We start from the raw sequence: 22,850 nt of genomic DNA on the forward strand, positions 1-22,850 counted from the left end.
ACGTTTTTCGGGTCTTCTAGGCCAATGGCTTGGAATGGCCCACCTGAAACTACACTGAGTCTTTGTGTTCCTCATTCCATTCCCAAGCTTTTAAATATTTTCTTTGCGTATTTTGGGTATTTCAGGATAGTTTACCAGGCAGGGAAATGGTCCGCGAACCTCAGGAGGGCCTTCCCTTGGTCCAATTTGAAATGACGCTCCCATACCTGGCAGACGTAGGGCATCTCTCCCGGCTTGTGGTTGTCCTTCATGTGCTGCAGGAACATGGGCTCGCTCTCAAAGGCCCACTCGCAGATCTTGCACTTTGCTGGAAGGAAGAGGAACCGCGTCACGTGGGGCGGCATCACAAGAAGCCAGAGACACATACAGCTTGGGGTGAAATGGGCGCCTTCTTCGACAGCATCCTTCCAATACCCAGCTTAGTATTACTATGTAGATAATATTATGTAAAGACTCCAACCATCACCCAGGTCAAAAAAGAAGCAACCCCGTGATTCTGGCCATTAAAGCCTTCGACAATTCACAGCGAACATTCTCTTAATGTTATATTTGCAGGCTTTTTTGGTCAGAGAAATGTATCTGATGAGAGACACCAGGGCAGAAAGGGGCATCATGGGAAATACATATTTTGGGCTCCGGACTTACTGGTCGACTCGTAGGGGCTGTGTACGTTCTCCAAGTGGCACTGTAGATGCAGGAGGGTGGGGAACTGCCGGTAGCAGTGCTGGCAAGTGGTGTGGACGTCCACCTCCCCGTTCTGCTGATCCAGTTCGACGTGGTGCTTCATATGGTTCATAAACCTGATAGCGAGAAGGAACGACGGGCAGCATTAACTTTGAGGAGAGGGAGGAAAAGGCCCCCCCTCTCTTTCTGGTCACTTCCCACAAACAGAAACAAGAACGATTTTTCATCTCTCTCTACAGCAGTGGTTCTCAACCTTTCTAAAGCCGTAACCCCTAAATACAGTTCCTCATGTTATGGTGACCCCCAACCCAAAAATTATTTTCATTATTTTCATTGCTACTTTAGTCGGAGGGGACGGGGAGACAAAGGAGACAACCTTGCAACCCCTCTGAAATGGCCAGGCGACCCCTCAGGGGGTCGCAACCCCCAGGTTGAGAACCGCTGCTCTACAGTGCTACTTCACTTATTGCGGGTGTTACATTCCAGGACCACCCACGATAAGTGAAAAACTGCAAAGTAGGGATGCTCCACCCACTCTTCTCTCCCTCGGTTCAAGTGGCACCAGAGTGCAGAGTAGATGTGACCCAAGCACCCAAGGTTTTCTGAGCACATGCAGAGTGCTTCCTTGTTGCGTGCCTAGCCCTCTTCCTTCTTGGAAGGTGGCCCCACTTCAGTCTCTCCTTCCCTGGCGCTCACCCAGCGGACATGGTGGCCTTGATGGAGTAAAATAAAAACGGAGTAAAAGAATAAATGTAATAATAATAATAATAAATAGAATAAAATAAATGTAATAATAATAACGAGAAAAATAATAAATGTAATAAGAATAATAGAGTAAAAATAAAGTGTAATAATAACAGTAATCGAGTGGGGTTGCCTTTGAAGACGGCCCGGAAGCTCCAACTAGTCCAACGGGCGGCAGCCATGGTATTAACAGGGGCTGGGCGCAGGGAGCACACAACTCCTCTGCTGTACCAGCTTCACTGGCTACCGATTAGCTACCGAGCCCAATTCAAAGTGCTGGTTTTGACCTTTAAAGCCCTAAACGGTTCTGGCCCTACATACCTATCCGAACGTATCTCGGCCTATCAGCCCACCAGGACCCTTAGATCTTCAGGAGAAGCCCTTCTCTCTATCCCACCTGCTTCACAGGTGCGGCTCGTGGGAACGAGAGATAGGGCCTTTTCTGCGGTGGCCCCCCGGCTTTGGAATGCCCTCCCTACTGAATTAAGATCAGCGACCTCGCTAATGGCATTTAGGAAAAAACTAAAAACCTGGATGTTTGAGCAAGTCTTCAATTGACCTTCGTCGTGATGTTCTATCTGACCATGGATTAGCAATCAAGACAACGAATTGGATGACGATTTTAACTATGAGATGTCCCGATCTGTATTGGTGGCCCAATACTGCGTATGTTTTTTGTATGTATTCTTAATTTTAATTTTTATATGCTCAAGTGAATTGTATTTTTTAACATTGTATATTTTAACATGTTGTAAACCGCAATGAGTCGCCGCACAGGCTGAGATATTAGCGGTATACAAGCATACCAAATAAATAAATAAATAAATAAATAATATAAAATACAGTAAAAGAATGTAATAATAATAATAATACATAGAATAAAATAAATGTAATAATAACAATTATTTTTATAAAAACAATTATTTTTATTACTACTGTGACGATGTGTAAATTTTATTCTTATGGTTATGGGTTGTTCAAACAGTAGTTAATAAATGGTAAGTATGTAGGATTATATTTTGTTAGAGATGGTGGCTGGTGGCTTAAGCTGAGTTGCCATAGCAACGGGGGCGGAGCCAACTGTCACTTCACGGCGCAGCTTTTTGAAAGTGGCAGTCTGTAAGCCGGTGAGCTACAGGGAAGGACTGGCTTCTCTAGTGGGAGAAACAGGGAGTTAGTCTGTGACTGTTAGTGTTACAGGGAAGACTGAATCTCTGGGTGGAGATTCAGGGAATTAATTGGTGACCAAAGGGGTTACAGGAAAGGACCCGGTAGTGATAAAACTACAGGGGGTTATTGATTCTGGGTTAAGAATCAAGGTTTGGTTGGGAGCCAATTCTGTTGAATAGGCCTTTTGGCTTATTTGTTTTGTTGGGACAGTTGTCCAGAAGAGATACATCTGCTTATAGAAACCTCTTGGAAGTCTGTGCCTGAGGTTCCTCATGAAACCTTACTAATGTAACCAATCAAGATTCGTGCCTCTTGTGAAGAAACAATTAAACATGTTATACTCCTGTTAAAATAAACTTGTTACTGTTTTCCTCAAGCCTTGCCTGATACAGTTTCTCTTAAGTCAAACAGCCTGCATAAGAAGTAAAACCAAACCAGGGACAGAAAACGCTACGCTATCAATACTTCTGTAATTAATAGTCCCTTTATAAACCAGCTCCTAAGCTGATGTTGATAAATTATCTGGCTTTTACCCTCCTTTACAACTACCCTTCACAAAAGCAGACACCCCCTCCTCCTCTCCCCATCCCGCCATTACCGGATGTTGTTCTTGAGCCGCTTGGTGCAATGGGGGCAGCGGAAGGAGGTCGGCACTTTGGGGAAGTTGAGCAGCTGGCTGAGCTTGCCGCTGTCCCTGCCGTAGTAGAAGTCGTCCACCAGCATGATCAGCTTGCCCTGCGTCCCGTCACTCGCCCCGTCGCTGGGCTCGGCCATTTTGCCCGGCGGTGACAGGGTAGGGACCGGGGTGGAGGACGGCGTGGAGGCCATGCCCGCCGACTTCTCCGGAGAAGGGGCTTTGGGGACTTGGATATTTGGTTCAGACTCCAGGGACTTCCCTTTCTTCAGGAACTCCACCATGTCTGGGCAGCAGTACTGTGCGGAAGAAGGGTGACAATGAAAAGAAAGAAAACCCACGCTTGGTTAAATACAGGCATGGACCAACTTGGGTCCTCCAGGTTTTTGGACTTCAGCTCCCACAATTTCTGTTAGGAATTGTGGGAGTTGAAGTCCAAAACACCGGGAGAGCCCAAGTTTGCTCATGGCTGGCTTAGAATCTTCATAGTAAAAGGATAGCGAGGGATGTGGAGTAGTTGAGCTGGTTGCTTCTCGTTCCTGGTCTTTTTAAATTCTTGTAAAGCACGGCAACTTAGCTTTCTGTAAGTAATAATTATGTAAAATAATAAAGTGTAATAATAATAATAATAATAATAATAATAATAGAGTTAAAATAATAAAGTGTAATAAGAACAATAGAGTAAAATAAAAATAGGGTAAAAGAATAAATGTAATAATAATAGAGTAAAATAAAAATGTAATAATGTAATGTAATAAAATAATAGAGTAAAAGAATAAATATAAGAATAGAGTAAAATAAAAATGTAAAAATGTAATGTAATAAAATAATAGAGTAAAATAAAACTAGAGTAAAAGAATAAATGTAAGAAAAATAAGAGTAAAATTGAAAATGTATTAAAATAATAGTATAATAATAATAGAGTAAAATAAAAATGTAATGAAATAATAAGAGTAAAAGAATAAAATGTAATTATAAAATAATAGAGTAAAGTAAAAAAGAGTAAAAGAATAAAGTGTAATAATAACAATAGAGTAAAAATAAAAATAGAGTAAAAAATAAATAGAATAATAAGTAGAATAAAATAAATATAATAACAATGAGAAAAAGAATAAATGTAATAAAAATAATAGAGTAAAAGAATGAAGTGTAATAATAACAATAATAGAGTAAAATAAAAATAGAGTAAAATAATACATGTAATAATAGAGTAAAAGAATAAATGTAAAAAAGTAATAGAGTAAAAGAATAAATGTAATAAAATAATAGAGTAAAAGAATAAAGTGTAATAATAACAATAATAGAGTAAAATAAAAATAGAGTAAAAGAATAAATGTAATAATAATAATAAATAGAATAAAATAGATGTAATAATAACCATGAGAGAAATAATAAATGTAATAAAAATGATAGAGTAAAAGAATAAAGTGTAATCATAACAATAGAGTAAAATAAAAATAAGAGTAAAATAATAAATGTAACAAAAACAATAATAAATAGAGTACAATAATGTAAATGTTATCTAAATGAATAAATAAATAACTTTGACTCGAGTATAAGCTGAGGGGGGCTTTTTCAGTCTCAAAAAATGGCTGAGCTCGAGTATATACAGTAGTAATAAAAATAATAAAATGTGTATCTAGTGGGAACTGTGGATCTGCAAGGTCTTCCTAAGAGCTCAATAACTTTTCTTTTATTTGATTACTTAAGAACCCACCCATGCGGTGAGATCCCATTCTAGCTCCCTTCACCTCCAAGGCACCCAATTAGATGCTTCTTGGAAACAGGCCTCCCCTTGTGTCCAGGGATAGCATGCCTCTGCACGGAGAAGCTCTGCTTAGCTATCTAGAAAACTTTCTAAATCAAACTCCCATTACATTGCCTCGTAGTCACATGCTCTCCCAAGTCCAGAGAGAGGAGAACAACAGAGTTCCTTCTCTTGTGGGCTTTGGGCCTTAATGTCCATCAGCCCCGACCCAAAGACTACTTTCATTTCAGGCTCTACACACACCTTTCAAATCCTCCTTCTCACGCAAGACAGGAAGGGGTTACTTACGCACATATGGCCTCTTAAAGCTTCAGTGACTCTAAACTGGGCATTGCACCGAGGACAGGCTTTCCGCCCGCTGTCTTGCAGGTCGAAGTTGGGGATGGTTGAGGCACCAACTGGAAGAAAGAGAAGAATCAGGAGAAAGGGTCACAACCAAAACCAGGCCACCTTGGAAGGACTCCTATGGCCTATTTCATTGTTTTTCTCCTCTTTTTGGGCACGAGAAGAGGAAAAGATACCTAAAAACAGCATCCCGTATACCAGGTTCCTAAAAGTCAAAGCGAGGCTGAAAAGAGTTCCCATCTGCAGCGAAGGAGGAGAGGAAATGCACAGAAGGAGAAGCTGACAATGCCAGAATGAATCCGGAAAGTCCCCAGCTTGAATCTCATCTCTGCCAACCTCTTGGCAGTTGGCAAGTTGGTCGCTCTCCATTTCAGTTCATTTTGGAAGGAGCAACATCAACAGAGAGAGCCAGTGTTGGACTAAAATGACTTAGAGGAAGGGTGAGAAGGCATGGTATGATCAAGTTTGCAGACAACACCAAATTGGGAGGGAGAGCCAATACCCCGGAAGACAGGAGCAGAGTTCAAATCGATCGGAAGAGATGAGAGAGATGATTGGCCAAAACTAACACAATGAAGTTCAACAGGGGCAAAGGCAAGAGACTCCACCGAGGCAGAAAAAAGGAAATGCAAAGATACAGAATGGAGGAAGATGCCTGGCTCAATAAAGTATAATAATAATAATAATAATAATAATAATAATAATAATAGAGTAAAACAATAAAGTCTAATAATAACAAAAATAGAGTAAAATAAAAATAGAGTAAAAGAATAAATGTAATAATAATAATAATAGAGTAAAATAAAAATTGTAATAAAATAATAGAGTAAAATAATAAAGTGTAATAATAACAATGGAGTAAAATAACAATAGAGTAAAAGAGTAAATGTAATAATAATAGAGTAAATTAAAAATTGTAATAAAATAATAGAGTAAAATAATAAAGTGTAATAATAAAAATAGAGTAAAATAACAATAGAGTAAAAGAGTAAATGTAATAATAATAAATAGAGTAAATTAAAAATTGTAATAAAATAATAGAGTAAAATAACAATAGAGTAAAAGAGTAAATGTAATAATAATAAATAGAGTAAATTAAAAATTGTAATAAAATAATAGAGTAAAATAATAAAGTGTAATAATAAAAATAGAGTAAAATAACAATAGAGTAAAAGAGTAAATGTAATAATAATAAATAGAGTAAATTAAAAATTGTAATAAAATAATAGAGTAAAATAACAATAGAGTAAAAGAGTAAATGTAATAATAATAAATAGAGTAAATTAAAAATTGTAATAAAATAATAGAGTAAAATAATAGTGTAATAATAACAATAGAATAAATGAGTAAACGTAATAATAATAAATAGAGTAAATTAAAAATTGTAATAAAATAATAGAGCAAAATAACAAAGTGTAATAATAACAATAATAGAGTAAAATAAAAATAGAGTAAAAGAGTAAATGTAATAATAATAAATAGAATAAAATATGCACACATACATAAATACATATACACAAGCACACACATATACATATCCACATACATACACACACACAAATATGAATATAGACAAGAACACACATATACACAATATGCATGCACACATATAAACACACAAATACACAAATATATACACACACATATATACACCCATATATATGCAAACACACATATATACACAAATATATACACATACATAAACACGTCTATACACACACAAAACACATACACAGACTGGGCCACAGCAACGCGTGGCAGGGGACAGCTAGTAATAATAATAATAATAATAATAATAATAATAATAATAATACTTTATTTATACCCCGCCACCATCTCCCCAAGGGGACTCGGGGCAGCTTCCATGTGGCCAAGGCCTACAATACAGTACAGCAATGCTAATAACAACATACAACGACAATAAAATAAAAAATTAAAAATAATATACAAGAAATAATATGAAAAGCACATCAAACAATATACAATCACAATAATTTAAACACAGAAAATAAATCACAATGGGCAGGGCCAATAGCAAGCGTAATGTAATGCTTACCTTTCTGCGACGGAGGCTCGGAGACGATGCCCACCCGCTGGGAGCCATGCGCAGGGCTGTTGTTGGAAACCACGATGGGGCCCGAGCCCTGGCCCAGCGAAGGGACCGTATTCAAGGTGTTCACCAACTTGGCCACCTCGTTGTTGTTCTCGCCCGTCACCCCGGGCCTTTTCACCGTCACAAAGCTCGCTATGCTCACTGCCGGGGGACGAAAACAAACAGAGGAAGGGATCGTTTCATATATCTTAAGTAGAAGAGATTGAGAGAAAGATGCAGGTGAATCCCCCAACTTGATGACTCCTAGATGTGTCTCACTCTCATACCACCCTGACCATGTTAGCTAGGAATGATGGGAATTGTGGCAACATGAACACAAAAAGAACAGGATGAAGGTATAATTAATCACGAAACCCTCAACCTACTGTTGTCTACCGATGGCTAACAGCCATAGCTAGGTGCTGGGACAGGACTTACTTTGTGGCGGCGCTTGGGGCTGCGGGACCGTACTCCGGATGGTCAGGGTGGCCGGAATGACCGTCGTGAACGTGTTGGAGGATGGTCGGACTGGCAGGGTCGGACCGGGTCTCACCTGGGCCATTTGAGAGAACACCTGAGGAACCCCAACGGCAGGCTTCACAAACTGGGTGCCGGGGGCTGCAAGGAAAGGGAGAGAATGGTCACCATCAGCTTCCCTTTCAACACTGGCAGTCCTCCAATGTCTAAAGCAAGGGTGCCAAACTCCTTCCCATGGTAGAACCATGAAGTTGTGGCAAGGAAGCACAGCGATCTTTCATTCCAGCCTCCCCGTCTTGCTCTCTCTCCCTCCCTCTCTTCATGAAGCCAAACATACCAGGAATTAAAACCACCCCAAATCAACTAGCCCAAAGTTCCTCAAAGTGGAAAAGAGCACGAGGCACAGAGGCTGCTCCCTTGAAGCACAGCATCCTTTCATTCATCTGGTACTCATTCCAGCCTCCCTTCCCCTCTCTCCCCCTCTCTCTTCATGAAGCCAAACATACCAGGAATAAAAACCACCCCAAATCACTAGCCCGAAGTGGAAAAGAGCATGAGACACAGAGGCTGCTCCCTTGAAGCCCTAAAAGGTTGTACTCTCAATACCAGCAGCCCACCAATGTCTAAAGCAAGGGTGGCAAATTCCTTTCCATGGTAGGAGCATGAAGTTATGGCAAGGAAGCACAATGTTCTTTCATTCATCTGGTACATATTCCAGCCTCCCTTCCCCTCTTGCTCTCTCTCTCTCTCTCTCTCTTCATGAAGCCAAACGTACCAGGAATAAAAACCACCCCAAATCAACTAGCCCAAAGTTCCTCAAAGCGGAAGAGAGCACAAGGCACAGAGGCTGCTCCCTTGAAGCACAGCTTTCTTTCAGTCATTCAGTACTCCTTCCTGTCTACCTTCCCCTCTTGCTCTCTCTCCCTTTCTCTCTTCATGAAGCCAAACATATCAGGAATAAAAACCACCCCAAATTAACTAGCCCAAAGTTCCTCAAAGCGGAAAAGAGCATGAGGCACAGAGGCTGCTCCCTTGAAGCACAGCATTCCTTCATTCATCTGGTACTCATTCCAGCCTCCCTTCCACTCTCTCTCCCTCTCTCCTCATGAAGCCAAACATACCAGGAATAAAAACCACCCCAAATTAACTAGCTCAAAGTTCCTCAAAGCGGAAGAGAGCACAAGGCACAGAGGCTGCTCCCTTGAAGCACAGCTTTCTTTCATTCATTCGGTACTCCTTCCTGTCTACCTTCCCCTCTTGCTCTCTCCCCCCATGAAGCCAAATGTACCAGGAATAAAAACCAACCCAAATCAACTAGCCCAAAGTTCCTCAAAGCGGAAAAGAGCACAAGGCACAGAGGCTGCCCCCTTGAAGCACAACATCCTTTCTTTCATCCGGTACTCATTCCAGCCTCCCTTCCACTCTCTCTCCCTCTCTCCTCATGAAGCCAAGCATACCAGAAATAAAAACCACCCCAAATCAACTAGCCCAAAGTTCCTCAAAGCAGAAAAGAGCACAAGGCACAGAGGCTGCTCCCTTGAAGCACAGCATTCTGCCATTCATCCAATACTCATTCCAGCCTCCCTTCCCCTCTTGCTCTTTCCCACCCTCTCTCTTCAGGAAGCCAAACATACCAGGAATAAAAACCAACCCAAATCAACTAGCCCAAAGTCCATCAAAGCTGAAAAGAGCACGAGATACAGATGCTGCTCACTTGAAGCCCTAACGGGTTGTACTCTCAACACAGGCAGTCCCCCAATGTCTAAAGCAAGGGTGCCAAACTCCTTTCCATGGTAAAAGCATGAAGTCGTGGCAAGGAAGCACAGCATTCTGTCATTCATCCGGTACACATTCCAGCCCCTGTTTCCCTCTTGCTCTCTCCCCCCCTCTCTCTTCATGAAGCCAAACATACCAGGAATAAAAACCACCCCAATTCCTCAAAGTGGAAAAGAACATGAGGTACAGAGGCTGCTTTCTTGAAGCCCTAAAGCATTGTACTCTCAACACCAGCAGCCCCCCAATGTCTAAAGTTGGGAGCCCCTCCCTCCAGCACCAACTGCTGCTCTGGGACCAGAGTAAAGAGGGGGGCAGGAAGATATTGTATTTATTGTATTTGCATATTACTTGTAAGCCGCTTTGAGTCCCCTTCGGGGTGAGAAGGGCAGCATAAAATGTCATAAATAAATAAACAAAGCAAGGGTGCCAAACTCCTTTCCATGGTAGAAGCACGAAGTTGTGGCAAGGAAGCACAAAGTGAAGAGGGAGAGGCATTATTTCATTCAACTAGTCCAAAGTTCCTCAAAGCGGAAAAGAGCACAAGGCACAGAGGCTGCTCCCTTGAAGCACAGCATTCTTTAATTCATCCTGTACTCATTCCAGCCTCCCTCCCCCTCTTGCCTTCTCTCTCTCTCTCTCTCTTCATGAAGCCAAACATACCAGGAATAAAAAACACCCCAAATCAACTAGCCCAAAGTTACTCAAAGTGGACAAGAGCAAAACGGACAAGAGCACAAGGCATAGAGGCTGATCCCTTGAAGCTCTAAAACCTTGTACTCTCACACTAGCACTCCCTCTGGCATTAGCTTTTAACTCAAAACGATGCTCATATGTCAAGGCGGAACCAGGGACAAGTGATAATATTAATAATAATGATAAATTTTATTTATATCCCATCACCATCTCCCAAACAGTACACGAGTATAAAAACAACATCACATAAAAGTTAAAAACCTCATATGGACCCATTTCAGTCTACTAGTGTCAGGAGTCAATTTCTGACGGCATGAAGACATCACAAATTCCCTCTGTGACATCCTGACTGAATCATCCTGGCTGCCTCAATTCTCTCTCTGTGACATTTTGAAGCCAGCAGAGGGTGCTGGAAACCTTGTATTGGAACTTGTGAAGCAGCAAGCTCTAAGAAGGAAACTCAGAAGAGGGGGAGATAGGCAGGAAAGGTGTCTAAAAGGAAGTGGTTGTGGGAAAAAGTCAGTAGTGTCTTTCTTTGCTGGAGAGATACATGCACTATATCCATTTCAAAGCAAAACCGGCTTGTGAGTAGTCATTTAATATTGCTGTATAGATCCTACAGTCTTATAGCTACAGACCAAAAGCCTTGACAGGTTTCCATCCTTATCTTACCTGGGACAAGGGTGATGGGCCTGACGGTTTGACCTTGCTGGACGTTTAGGACGATGCCAACTTGATTCATGGTGTTCTGGACCGGCCGGACGTTCCGTACAGGAAAACCCTGGACCAAGGAAGCAGGGAAAAGAATCCTCAGTCATATTGGGATCGAATTAAGGGGTAGAGGTGTGTTTTGCACTTTGAACATGTTTGCCCAATTTTTAAAACCACCACCTCCACAACGCCAGACTGTATAGGTGCCCTAGATACCAAGACCCCACCTGAGTGGTGATGAAGATGGGCTGGCTGGCCACCGGCGAATTGGTCACGTGGTTGGCATTTTGCATGACCTGCACTGGCCGGAGCACTGGCTGCGTCACCACCGTACTCAGGCCAGAGGCCGGGCTTTGCGTGAGGATCAGTGGTTGCCCGCCTTGCTGGACCAGAGGAGTTCCCGCTGGATGGGAGAGAAGAGTGGAAGTAAGAATGGCAACTTGCTACCAATTTCACCCAAAGAGGAAAAAAAATCAGCTACAACACCCTGTTGGAGAAGGGCCTCAGTATGTTATCGTAGTAGGCTTCAGTATGAGAAGGCCTCAGTGTGAGGTAGGCCTCAGTATGTGAGAAGCTTCAGTGAAAAGAAGCCATTGTGTGTGGCGGCTGCTGTGTGTGAAGCTCCTGTGTAAGTTCTGTGTGAGAGCAAAGCTGTTTTTCTGCATGAGAAAGAAGCCCATCGTGGAAGCAAAGAAGGAAGTATAAAGAACTTTATTTTCGGGCCATATAGCCCGAAAAAACCTACAACAACCCAACTTTATTTGTGTTATGGAAACTTTGTTTTTGTAAATAGGGCAATCATAATATTTTGCTACAAAGAAAAGTATCTTATAGAGGAAATAACATTGTTTTGTGTGTTTTTGTTCTGGTTATCATTTTAGGCTACTGGTGCTGGGTCACACCGCTAATAAGTTGCTCGGCTGTACGGGACTGTGGCGCAGCTGGCTGGGAGTCAGCTGCATTAAGATCACTACTGAGTTCGAAGCAAGCCTGGGTCGGAGTGAGCTTACAATCAATTTTGTGTAGCTTGCTGTTAACCTTTGCAGCCCGAAAGACAGTTGCATCTGTCAAGAAATTTAGATACCGCTTATGCAGGGAGGCAAATTTAACCAATTTACAAGGCCATAAAAATGTCCAGCAAGCATGCAAATAATGAGGAAGTACTGGGTTGTTGTAGGTTTCTCCGGGCTATATGGCCATGTTCTAGAGGCATTTTCTCCTGACGTTTCGCCTGCATCTATGGCAAGCATCCTCAGAGGTAGTGAGGTCTGTTGGAAGTAGGAAAATGGGTTTATATATCTGTGGAATGACCTACTTCCAACAGACCTCATTACCTCTGAGGATGCTTGCCATAGATGCAGGTGAAACGTCAGGAGCCATATAGCCTAGAAAAACCTACAACAACCCAGTGATTCCGGCCATGAAAGCCTTCGACAATACAATGAGGAAGTACTTCATCAGTGTCACAAATGGTCGATGAAGGGACAGCTCCTCTGGTGGCTAGAATACCCTCAAGAAAAGCTGGAATGATAAATTGCCTCTGTGTCTGTCTATATATGTTGTGTGTCCATGGCATTGAATGTTTGCCATGTATATGCACATTGTAATCCACCCTGAGTCCCCTGCGGGGTGAGAAGAACGGAATATAAATACTGGAAATAAATAAAATAAATAATTTTGTGAGGCAGGTCTTTCGTTAATAAGCCCACTCACGCAACAATATCTCCTAGAGCCGCAACTAATTTGACATAGTTTGTGGCAGCCACAAACACAAAGTTTCTGGAGTAGAACAACAACTTGAATAGTAAGGACTGCACAATTAAATCTATATAATTCGCCCAGTGGTTTCTGAGTTATGTTTATCTCACAAACTAACATTACATTTATATATATATATAGATAATCTATAAAAAAATGTAATGTTCGTTTGTGGGATTAGCATAACTCAAAAACCACTGGACGAATTGACATCAAAATTAGACACAATACACCTATCAGGTCAATTAGTGACTATCACTCATAAAAACACTGAAAAACATAGCAGAAGGGACTTAAAAAGGCAAAAAAAAACCCACCCCACATATATATACACAAACACACATACACACACATATATGCATATACACAAACAAAACACATACACAGAAAGGGGGAAGGAATGAAGGAGGGAGAAAGGAAAGAAGGAGAGAAGGAAAGAGGGAAAGAAGGAGGGAAGGAGAGAAAGAAGGAAAGAAGGAAGGGTAGAGAAGGAAGGAAGGAGAGAAGGTGGGGGAGGAGGGAGAGAAAGAAGGAGGGAAGGAGAGAAAGAAGGAAAGAAAGAAAGAGAAGGAAGGAGAGAAGGAGGGAGAGAAAGAGGGAAGGATAGAAGGAAAGAAAGAAAGAAAGAAAGAAAGAAAGAAAGAAAGGTAGAGAAGGAAGGAAGGAGAGAAGGTGGGGGAGGAGGGAGAGAAAGAGGGAAAGAAGGAGGGAAGGAGAGAAAGAAGGAAAGAAAGAAAGAGAAGGAAGGAGAGCAGGAGGGAGAGAAAGAGGGAAAGAAGGAGGGAAGGATAGAAGGAAAGAAAGGTAGAGAAGGAAGGAAAAAGAGAAGGAGAGAAAGAGGGAGGGAAGGAGACAAGGAAGGATGGAACCAAAGAGCAAAGGAAGCTAGAAAAAAAACAGGCAGAGAAGGAATAAAGAAGAAGAGAAAGAAAAAGAGGGAAGGAAGGAGTGAAAGAAAGGAGGAGGAGAAAGGGAGGGAAGGTTTGCCACAGCAACGTGTGGTGGGTACAGCTAGTATTATATATTCTACTATAATAATATTATATATTATAATCTATATAAAAATGTAATGTTCGTTTGTGGGATTAGCATAACTCAAAAACCACTGGGTGGATTGACACCAAATTTGGACACAAGACACCTCTCAGGCCAACGAGTGACCATCACTCAGAAAAACAGAGAAAAACACAACAGAAGAGATTTAAAAACCAAAAAAGTAAAAAATACATTATAATGCATGTGCAAAACCACATAAGTACACATATACACAAATACAAAACACATATACACAGACTGGGCCACAGCAACGTGTGGCGGGGGATGGCTAGTGTTTCATATATTCGTATATCATGTGTATCAATAAAAATGGAATATTCGTTTGTGGAATTAGCATAACTCAAAAACCACTGGACGAATTGACACCAAATTTGGACACAATACACCTGTCAGGCCAACGAGTGACCATCACTCATTAAAACACTGAAAAACACAACAGAAGGCCAAACAAAAATTACATTACAATGCATGCACAAAACCACACACACACACACACACACACACACACATATATGCAAACAGACATATACACAAATATATACACACATATACACACACAGACTGGGCCACAGCAACGCGTGGCAGGGGACGGCTAGCAAAATCACATATATATATATGCAAACACACATATACACATTTACACAAATATATACACACATATACACACACAGACTGGGCCACAGCAATGCGTGGCAGGGGACGGCTAGTAGGAAATAACACTTTCAAACCAAAAACAGATTTTTCTTTTCAAATGTTGTTACATAATGTAAGAGACAGTATGCACTATTCACAATCCAAACAAGAGACAAAATCCCTATTTGTGTGACTCGGAAACCCTACACTCCAGCTCAAAATCCACCACTCCACGGCATGCTACACAAAGTCTTTCTCCCTCAACTCTCACCACTGTTGTTGGCAAAGAGTGTCACCAAGGTCTTCTTTGTGTCGCTGTTGGGCGGCATGCTGCTGCTGACCGAGGTGGGCGTCTGAAGGTTGCCGCCGAGGGACGCATGGGCAACGATGGGCATGGGGTTGGCCACAGGCTGAACACTGACGGAAACTGCCAGGAAGAAAGTGCCAAACTGTTATATAATCGGCAGGAGCGGAAAATATTCGCGTGAGATAGTGTCACAAAGGCTTTGAGCCTTCTCTACAAAAGAATGGAGATGCTTCACCAAACTACAAATCCCAAAATTGCACAACATAGAGCCATGGCCATGAAATTAAGAGATGACCGTCCTCAAAGAGGAGCTCTAGGTGAACCTCCTGAAGCAGTTTCCTCTTCTGCCTTGGCTCAGCAGTAAGATTATTGTATTAATGTGACTTTTGAGCAAATAGGGTAAATAAGCATATCTATATAAATAAAAATGTAATGTTCGTTTGTGGGATTGGCATAACTCAAAAACCACTGGATGAATTGCCACCAAATTCCGCCACAAGACACCTAGTAAACCAAGGAGTGACCATCACTCAAAATAATTGATTTTGCCATTTGGGATTTGTAGTTGCTGGGATGTATAGTTCACATACAATCAAAGAGCATTCTGAACTCCACCGATGATGGAATTGAACCAAATGTGGCACACAGGACTCCTGCGACCAACAGAAAACACTAGAAGGTGTTGGTGGGCATTGACCCTGGGTGTGGGATTTGTAGTTCACCTACATACAAAGAGCACCGTGGACTCAAACAACGATGGATATGGACCAAATTTGGCACAGATACTCCATATGCCCAAATATGAACACAGATGGAGTTTGGGGAAACAGACCTTGACATTTGGGAGTTGTAGTTACTGGGATTTATAGTTCACCTACAATCAAAGAGCATTCTGAACTCCACCAATGATGGAATTGAACCAAACTTGGCACACAGGACTCCCATGACCAACAGGGTTTGGTGGGCACTGACCTTGAGTTTGGGAGTTGTAATTCACCTACATCTAGAGAGCACTGTGGACTCAAACAACGATGGATCTGGACCAAACTTGGCACGAATATTCCATATGCTCAAATATGAACACAGATGGAGTTTGGGGAAAATAGCTATTGACATTTGGGAGTTGTAGTTACTGGGATGTATAGTTCACCGATAATCAAAAATCATTCTGAACTCCACCAATGATGGAATTGAACCAAACACCACACACAGGACTCCCATGACCAAGAGAAAATACTGGAAGGGTTTGGTGGGCATTGACCTTGAGTTTGGGATTTGTAGTTAACCTACATGCAAAGAGCACTGTGGACTCAAACAATGATGGATCTGGACAAAACTTGGCACGGATACTCCAGATGCCCAAATATGAACACATATGGAGTTTGGGGGAAATAGACCTTGATATTGGGGAGTTGTAGTTACTGGGATTTATAGTTCACCTACAATCAAAGAGCATTCTGAACCCAATGAACAACAGAATTGGGGTAAACTTCCCACACAGAACCCCCATGACCAACAGAAAATACTCAAGGCCATCCAGTCCAACTCCCTTCACCAGAGCAAGAAAACTTAATGAAAGCCCTCCTGACAAAGAGCCATCCAGCCATAGATATAGATAGATATATATGACCCACACACAGAGATATAGTATCCTAGATTTGAAAGGGACCCCTAAAAAAGGACAATTATATGTTGCATGTGTCAGAGTGGGCAAACCAGACAATCTCTACATCGATACTTACAAAGAAACAGCAAGAAATACTGTTTACTCACAAGCATAAAAAAATTACATATATTAGAAACCAGCACTTTCTCGTTACTTTATTTTCCAGATCACCAGACTGGGCCACAGCAATGCGTGGCAGGGGACCGCTAATAGAAAATAAGTATGTGATGATTAAGGGATGTTTCTAGCATCACTCTCTGACTGGGATGCTGGCTTTCCTACCTGCAGAAGTGGAAGCAGTCACCCAGTTCATCCCAGAGCACTGATTGTACTTCATCCCAGACACCAAGCATTTGCAATGTTTGTGAACACAGTAACTGTCTGTTCCTATAACAGGGACTACCACTTCTTAAGCTGTTCTCCAAACCTGCCAGAAGGCAGGGAAGGAGCAAGTGGGAACAGCCAGACGAGAACAAGAGCCATTAAACGTGCCGATCTGTTACTCCCACAAGGATATTAATAGCCAGAGATAGATGATTTTGAGCCCCCCCCCCAGCCTTTGTATGACAAATTCAAGAATGTGGGATGAATCAAGCATAATAAACACAGACAATTCCTCTTTGGCCCTGCCCCACCTAAGCCTCTCTAAAATCATGATCCCCCCCCAACACTTCCATGACATATACCGTATATACTCGAGTATAAGCTGAGTTTTTCAACCCTTGTCAGCTTATGCACAAGTCAAGTTATTTATTATTTTACACTGTTATTATTATTTATAATAATTCATTACAGTTATTATTATTACATTTATTATTTTGCTCTATTTATTAGTTATCATTACATTTATTATTTTCCTCTATTTATTATAGTTATTATTACATTTTTATTTTGCTCTATTTATTATAGTTATTATTATTACATTTATTATTTTACTCTATTTATTATAGTTATTATCACATTTATTATTTTGCTCTATTTATTATAGTTATTTTACATTTATGATTTTGCTCTATTTATTATAGTTCCTATTACTTATTATTTTGCTCTATTCATTATAGTTATTGTTACATTTATTATTTTACTCTATTTGTTATAGTTATTATTACATTTGTTATTTTATGTATTGTCGAAGGCTTTCATGGCCGGAATCACTGGGTTGTTGTCGGTTTTTCGGGCTGTTTAGCCATGTTCTAGAAGCATTCTCTCCTGATGTTTCGCCTGCATCTATGGCAGGCATCCTCCTACAACAACCCAATGTAATATTATACTTTACTATTATTATTACTAGCTGTCCCCCACCAACACTGCTGTGGCCCAGTCTGTGTATATGTGTGTGTGTGTATTTATGTATATATACATATATGGAAATGAACACCAACCTGCAGAGTTGGACACAACTGGACTTAATGTCAGGGGAAAACCTTTACCTTTACCTATGTGCATATATGTGTGTTTGTGTGTATATATGTGGTTTTGTGCATGTGTGGCAATGTATTTTTTTTTATTTTTGGCCTTTTAAATCCCTTCTGCTGTGTTTTTCAGTGTTTTATGAGTGATGGTCATTCATTGGCTTGAGAGGCGTCTTGTGTCCAAATTTGGTGTCAGTCCAGTGGTTTTTGAGTTTTGTTAATCCCAAAAACTAACATTACATTTTTATTTATATAGATTATTATTATTACATTTATTTACTTTATTATTATTATTTATTAGTTTACTCTATTATTGTTATTACTACATTTATTAGTTTACACTCATTATTATTATTAGAAGGCTAAGAATAAATTTTAATTATTACATTTGGACCAGCCATAAGTTTTTAACGTTTGTTGTGCTACTGTCTATGTTTATTGCTTATTTTTTGTTTATGAGATTTATTTTAACTGTTTTGTATTGTTGTTTGCTATTGCTTTTATTATTGATGTATTGTGGGCTTGGCCTCATGTAAGTGGCACCGAGTCCCTTGGAGAGATGGTAGCGGGGTATAAATAAAGTATTATTATTATTATAAACTATTATTAGTAATATTATATTGTATTACATTATAATATTATAAATATTATATGTATATACAATACAACATATCATATTATAACGTATTATATTAAATTATTAGCATAACACAGGTGACAAGACGGAACTGTCTTCCTGGGCCCCTCTCTTTCTACTTCCACGGGGTCCTATATCCCAATTGCCCAGAAAGTGGAGGGCCGACTGTACTTCAATCATCCTTAAATACTTGGGGACAAGAATTCCTAGACCTACATCAGGAGGAACTTCGAGGATTGGTGTGCTGCTACCAAGAAGGCTCTGACATACATCACATCCAGCCTCTTAAATCCTACATTGGTTCATACTGGAGTTCCTAAGGTGGCAATGCCCACCATCCATTGGCAGCTTTGATGAGACTCCTGGAACTATGAAAGCAATACAAGGGAGGTTTCAATTCATACATTCTCAAAACAGTGAGATTTCATAAGCAAAGGAGAAAAACAAGATGACGATATATCCGTTTTAAGACTGAAAAATACAAGGACATGTGTCTATGGTGAGCCCAAATGAAAGGTTATATAGGAAACGGGACATTCTTTGATACTTTTGGAAAGCATCGGTGACCGTACCTGTAGCAGTTTTGTCCACCAAATTGTAATCCTCAACCACTGAGTCTTCGATCACGTCACTGATCTTCTGCCAGGGCTCCAACTCCTCCTCCTCGCATTCCATAAATAGGTCTGTGTCCGCCATCCTGGACAGAAGGAGAGAGAAAGGAAGGATGTGTCAATGTGCCTTCTTGGGCTAGAGGATAACATCATGGAACCAACCTAAGGCAGTGGTTGTCAACTTTCCTAGTGCCACGACCCCTTAATACGGTTCTTCATGTGATGGTGACCCCCAACCATAACATTATTTTCGTTGCTACTTCATAACTGTGATCTTGCTATTGTTATGAATCGTCATGTAAATATCTGATATGCAGGATGGATTTTCATTTGGCACAAATATCTGATATGCCCAAATTTGAATGCTGGAAAGGTCACCTGATGAACCAACCTGGACACAGCCTATTATGGGAGAAGACAAAAATGCTGGACCACTCTCACAACCACCATGTCAGGCAACACAGGGAAGTCACTGAAATCCACAAGAAGCATGGGGACAATTTCAACAGAAATTACAGTATTACAAAAAAACTCTAAAATAAGGACAGTAAATAAAGCAGCCAGTCTTTGAAGCTGCAAGGCCATTCGATGCTAATCAAGGTGGCCAAGGGCAACATTTACCCTTGCCTCAGCAGACAACAGTTCTTTCTCCCACCATTATTCCACAGGTATACAAACCTTATTTCTCATGCCAGTAAGTTAATGCTCAAGATCTTGCAAGGAAGACTCCTGCAAGACATGGAGAGAGAGTGGCCAGATGCACAAGCTGGGTTCAGAAAAGGCAGAGGAACGAGAGACCAAATTGCCAATATCCGGATGCTGGATAATGGAGGAAGGCAGGGAGTTTCAGAAAAACATCTATTTCTGCTTCATTGACTACTCTAAAGCGTTTTGACTGTGTGGATCACAATAAATGGTGGCAAGTTCTTGGTGGTCTGGGCAGACCAAATCCCCTTCCCTCTCTCCTGAGGAATCTGTACAAGGACCAAGTAGCAACAGTCAGAACTGACCACGGAACAACAGACCGGTTCAAGATTGGGAAAGGCGCACAGCAGGGTTGTAGACTCCCACCCAACCCAATCAACTTGTATGCAGAACACATCATGCGATGTGCGGGGCTTGACGAATGCAAGGCTGGGGTGAAAATTGCTGGAAGAAACATTAACAACCTTAGACATGCAGATGACACCACTCTGATGGGCGAAAGCGAGGAGGAGCTGAGGAGCCTTCTAATCAAGGTGAAAGAAGAAAGCGCAAAAGCCAAGTTGCAGCTAAACATCAAAAAAACCAAGATTATGGCAAAAAGAAAGATTGACAACTGGGAAATAGAGGGAGAATACGTGGAGGCCGTGACAGGGTTTGTATTTCTAGGTGCAAAGATGAGTGCAGACGCAGACTGCAGCCAGGAAATCAGGAGACGCTTCCTTCTTGGGAGGAGAGCAATGGCTAATCTCAACAAAATAGCGAAGAGTAGAGACATCACACTGGCAATGAAGATCCACATAATTAAAGCAATTATATTCCCCATAGTCACCTACGGATGTGAGAACTGGACCTTAGGGAAGGCTGAGCGAAGGAAGAGAGATGCTTTTGAACTGTGGTGCTGGAGGAAAGTTCTGAGAGTGCCCTGGACAGCGGGAAGATCCAACCAGTCCATACTTCAGGAAATAAAGCCCGACTGCTCATTGTAGGGAAGGATAGTAGAGGCCAAGATGGAGTCCTTTGGCCACATCATGAGAAGAAAGGAAAGCTTAGTGAAGACAATGACGCTGGGGAAAATGAAGGGAAAAAGGAAAAGGGGCCGACGAAGGGCAAGATGAATGGATGGCATCCTTGAAGTGACTGGATTGGCCTTTAAGGTGCTGGGGGTGGCCACGGCCGACAGGGAGCTCTGGCGTGGGCTGGTCCATGAGGTCACGAAGAGTCGGAAATGAGTGAACAAATGAACAACAACAATACAAACCTCACTTGCCTAGTTTCCAACAGACCTCACAACCTTTGAGAATGCCTGCCATAGATGTAGGCGAAACGTCAGGAGAGAATGCTTCTAGAACATGGACATACAGTCTGGAAAACTCGTAGCAACCCAATGATTTTTCCTTCAAAAGCTGATCTGGAGACATGTTTTCCCCAATACAGGAGATCAGATATGGGCCTAATTAAATTCAAAGGCGTGACTGAAACTAACTTAGGACGGGCTCTATATAGAGCTCTCTTTCAATATCTTTTATCTTTCCTATGTATAATATCAAGATTTAAACCTTGATGGAGTATTGATGTCCTGATGTCTATTCACCTTCTGTACCTTCCCTCATCTCTTACAGCAAGGGACTATTTTCCTGGAGGACTCCATCCATGGTGAGGGTCCCAGCCCACCCTCTCAATCAGCTAAATAATCTGTGGTCTCTCAAGTAACCCAATGAGTTGAATGAATGCTGTTTAAACGCAGGCCTCAAAAACACCCAGACGGAGTTGGCGCTTGATCGACAGAAACAGAAGCCCGGGAGCAACAACAGAAAAGGACGCTGCTCCAACAGCTACTTCAGAGCAATAAGCCAGACAGTCTGTCTAGGAAAACGGGCTTGGCTTCCAACGCAGAGAAAAGAGCGCCAATCTGCTCTTTAGATATGAATGCCAATGCAAACAGATCCAGCCTCTGTGAATTATCCCTTTTAAAGAAAAGCATTATGCAAATCAGGGGTTCCCAACCTTTTTTTGACCAGGGACCACTCTCCAACATTAGCACCAAAAAGGTTACGAATCAGTCTTTGGCCAACTTTAGATTCAGTTTGGTTATTTGGGGTGCTGATTCAGGAAATTGCACTGGATAGACCACATCAGCACTAGTTTCTGACACAGAACATATGCCATCCAGTAGTTGCCCATAGAAAATCATATTTAAGAAGCCTTGGCATTATTTTTATTTTTTTTAAATATTTATATTCCGCCCTTCTCACCCCGAAGGGGACTCAAGGCAGAGCACAGGGTATATACGGCACAAATTCTTATATACATACATAAACATTAAAAACATTTATCAAAATATTAAAATACACCATTTAAAACCATCCGAGTTGTCCACATCAAGTCTAAGTGTCCTGGTCATCTTTCCTATTGCTGCTTTAGTTCCCTGTCCTGAAAGCTTGGTCCCACAGCCAAGTTTTGACCATCCTTCTGAAGGACAGGAGGGAGGGGGCCCACCTGATCTCACCAGGAAGGGAGTTCCATAGCCGGGGAGCAATCACCGAGAAGGCCCCGTCTCTCGTCCCCACCAATCGCACCTGTGACAATGGCGGGACGAAAAGCAGGGCCTCCCCAGAGGATCTTAATCTCCACAATGGTACATAGGGAGAGTGCGTTCGGACAGGTAATTTGGGCTGGGGCCATTTGGGGCTTTCTAGGCCAAAGCCAGCACTTTGAATGGTGCCCAGTAGCAAACTGGCAGCCAGTGGAGCTGGCATAACATGGGAGTTGTATGCTCCCTGTATGCCACACCAGTTACTAACCTGGCTGCCTCTCGTTGGACTAGTTGAAGCTTCCGAGCAGTCTTCAAAGGCAACCCCACGTAGAGCACGTTGCAGTAGTCTATCCTAGAAGTGGAGATGAGCACCAATTCCCAGAGTCGGATACCACTAGACTTAATGTCAAGGGGAAACCTTTACCTTTACACTAAAAT

General features: G+C 41.5%; 1 protein-coding gene across 2 annotated transcripts in view; it reads right to left on the reverse strand.

The window, feature by feature from the left end:
• The window catches only part of POGZ (pogo transposable element derived with ZNF domain), a 42,239-nt gene that overhangs the window by 13,086 nt on the left and 6,303 nt on the right, over positions 1-22,850 (reverse strand). For both annotated transcript variants that reach the window (XM_060758084.2, XM_067472331.1), the window contains exons 2-11: positions 19,136-19,260; positions 14,813-14,968; positions 11,322-11,497; positions 11,056-11,164; positions 7,876-8,055; positions 7,402-7,599; positions 5,289-5,398; positions 3,197-3,531; positions 646-800; positions 207-307 (exon numbers count right to left, since the gene is read on the reverse strand). In XM_060758084.2, coding sequence (XP_060614067.2) covers positions 207-307; positions 646-800; positions 3,197-3,531; positions 5,289-5,398; positions 7,402-7,599; positions 7,876-8,055; positions 11,056-11,164; positions 11,322-11,497; positions 14,813-14,968; positions 19,136-19,259 — 1,644 coding nt within the window. In that variant the 5' untranslated portion in view covers position 19,260. The remainder of the gene's footprint in view (positions 1-206; positions 308-645; positions 801-3,196; positions 3,532-5,288; positions 5,399-7,401; positions 7,600-7,875; positions 8,056-11,055; positions 11,165-11,321; positions 11,498-14,812; positions 14,969-19,135; positions 19,261-22,850) is intronic.

This window comes from Anolis sagrei, chromosome 12, assembly GCF_037176765.1.
Source record: "Anolis sagrei isolate rAnoSag1 chromosome 12, rAnoSag1.mat, whole genome shotgun sequence".
NCBI lineage: Eukaryota > Metazoa > Chordata > Lepidosauria > Squamata > Dactyloidae > Anolis > Anolis sagrei.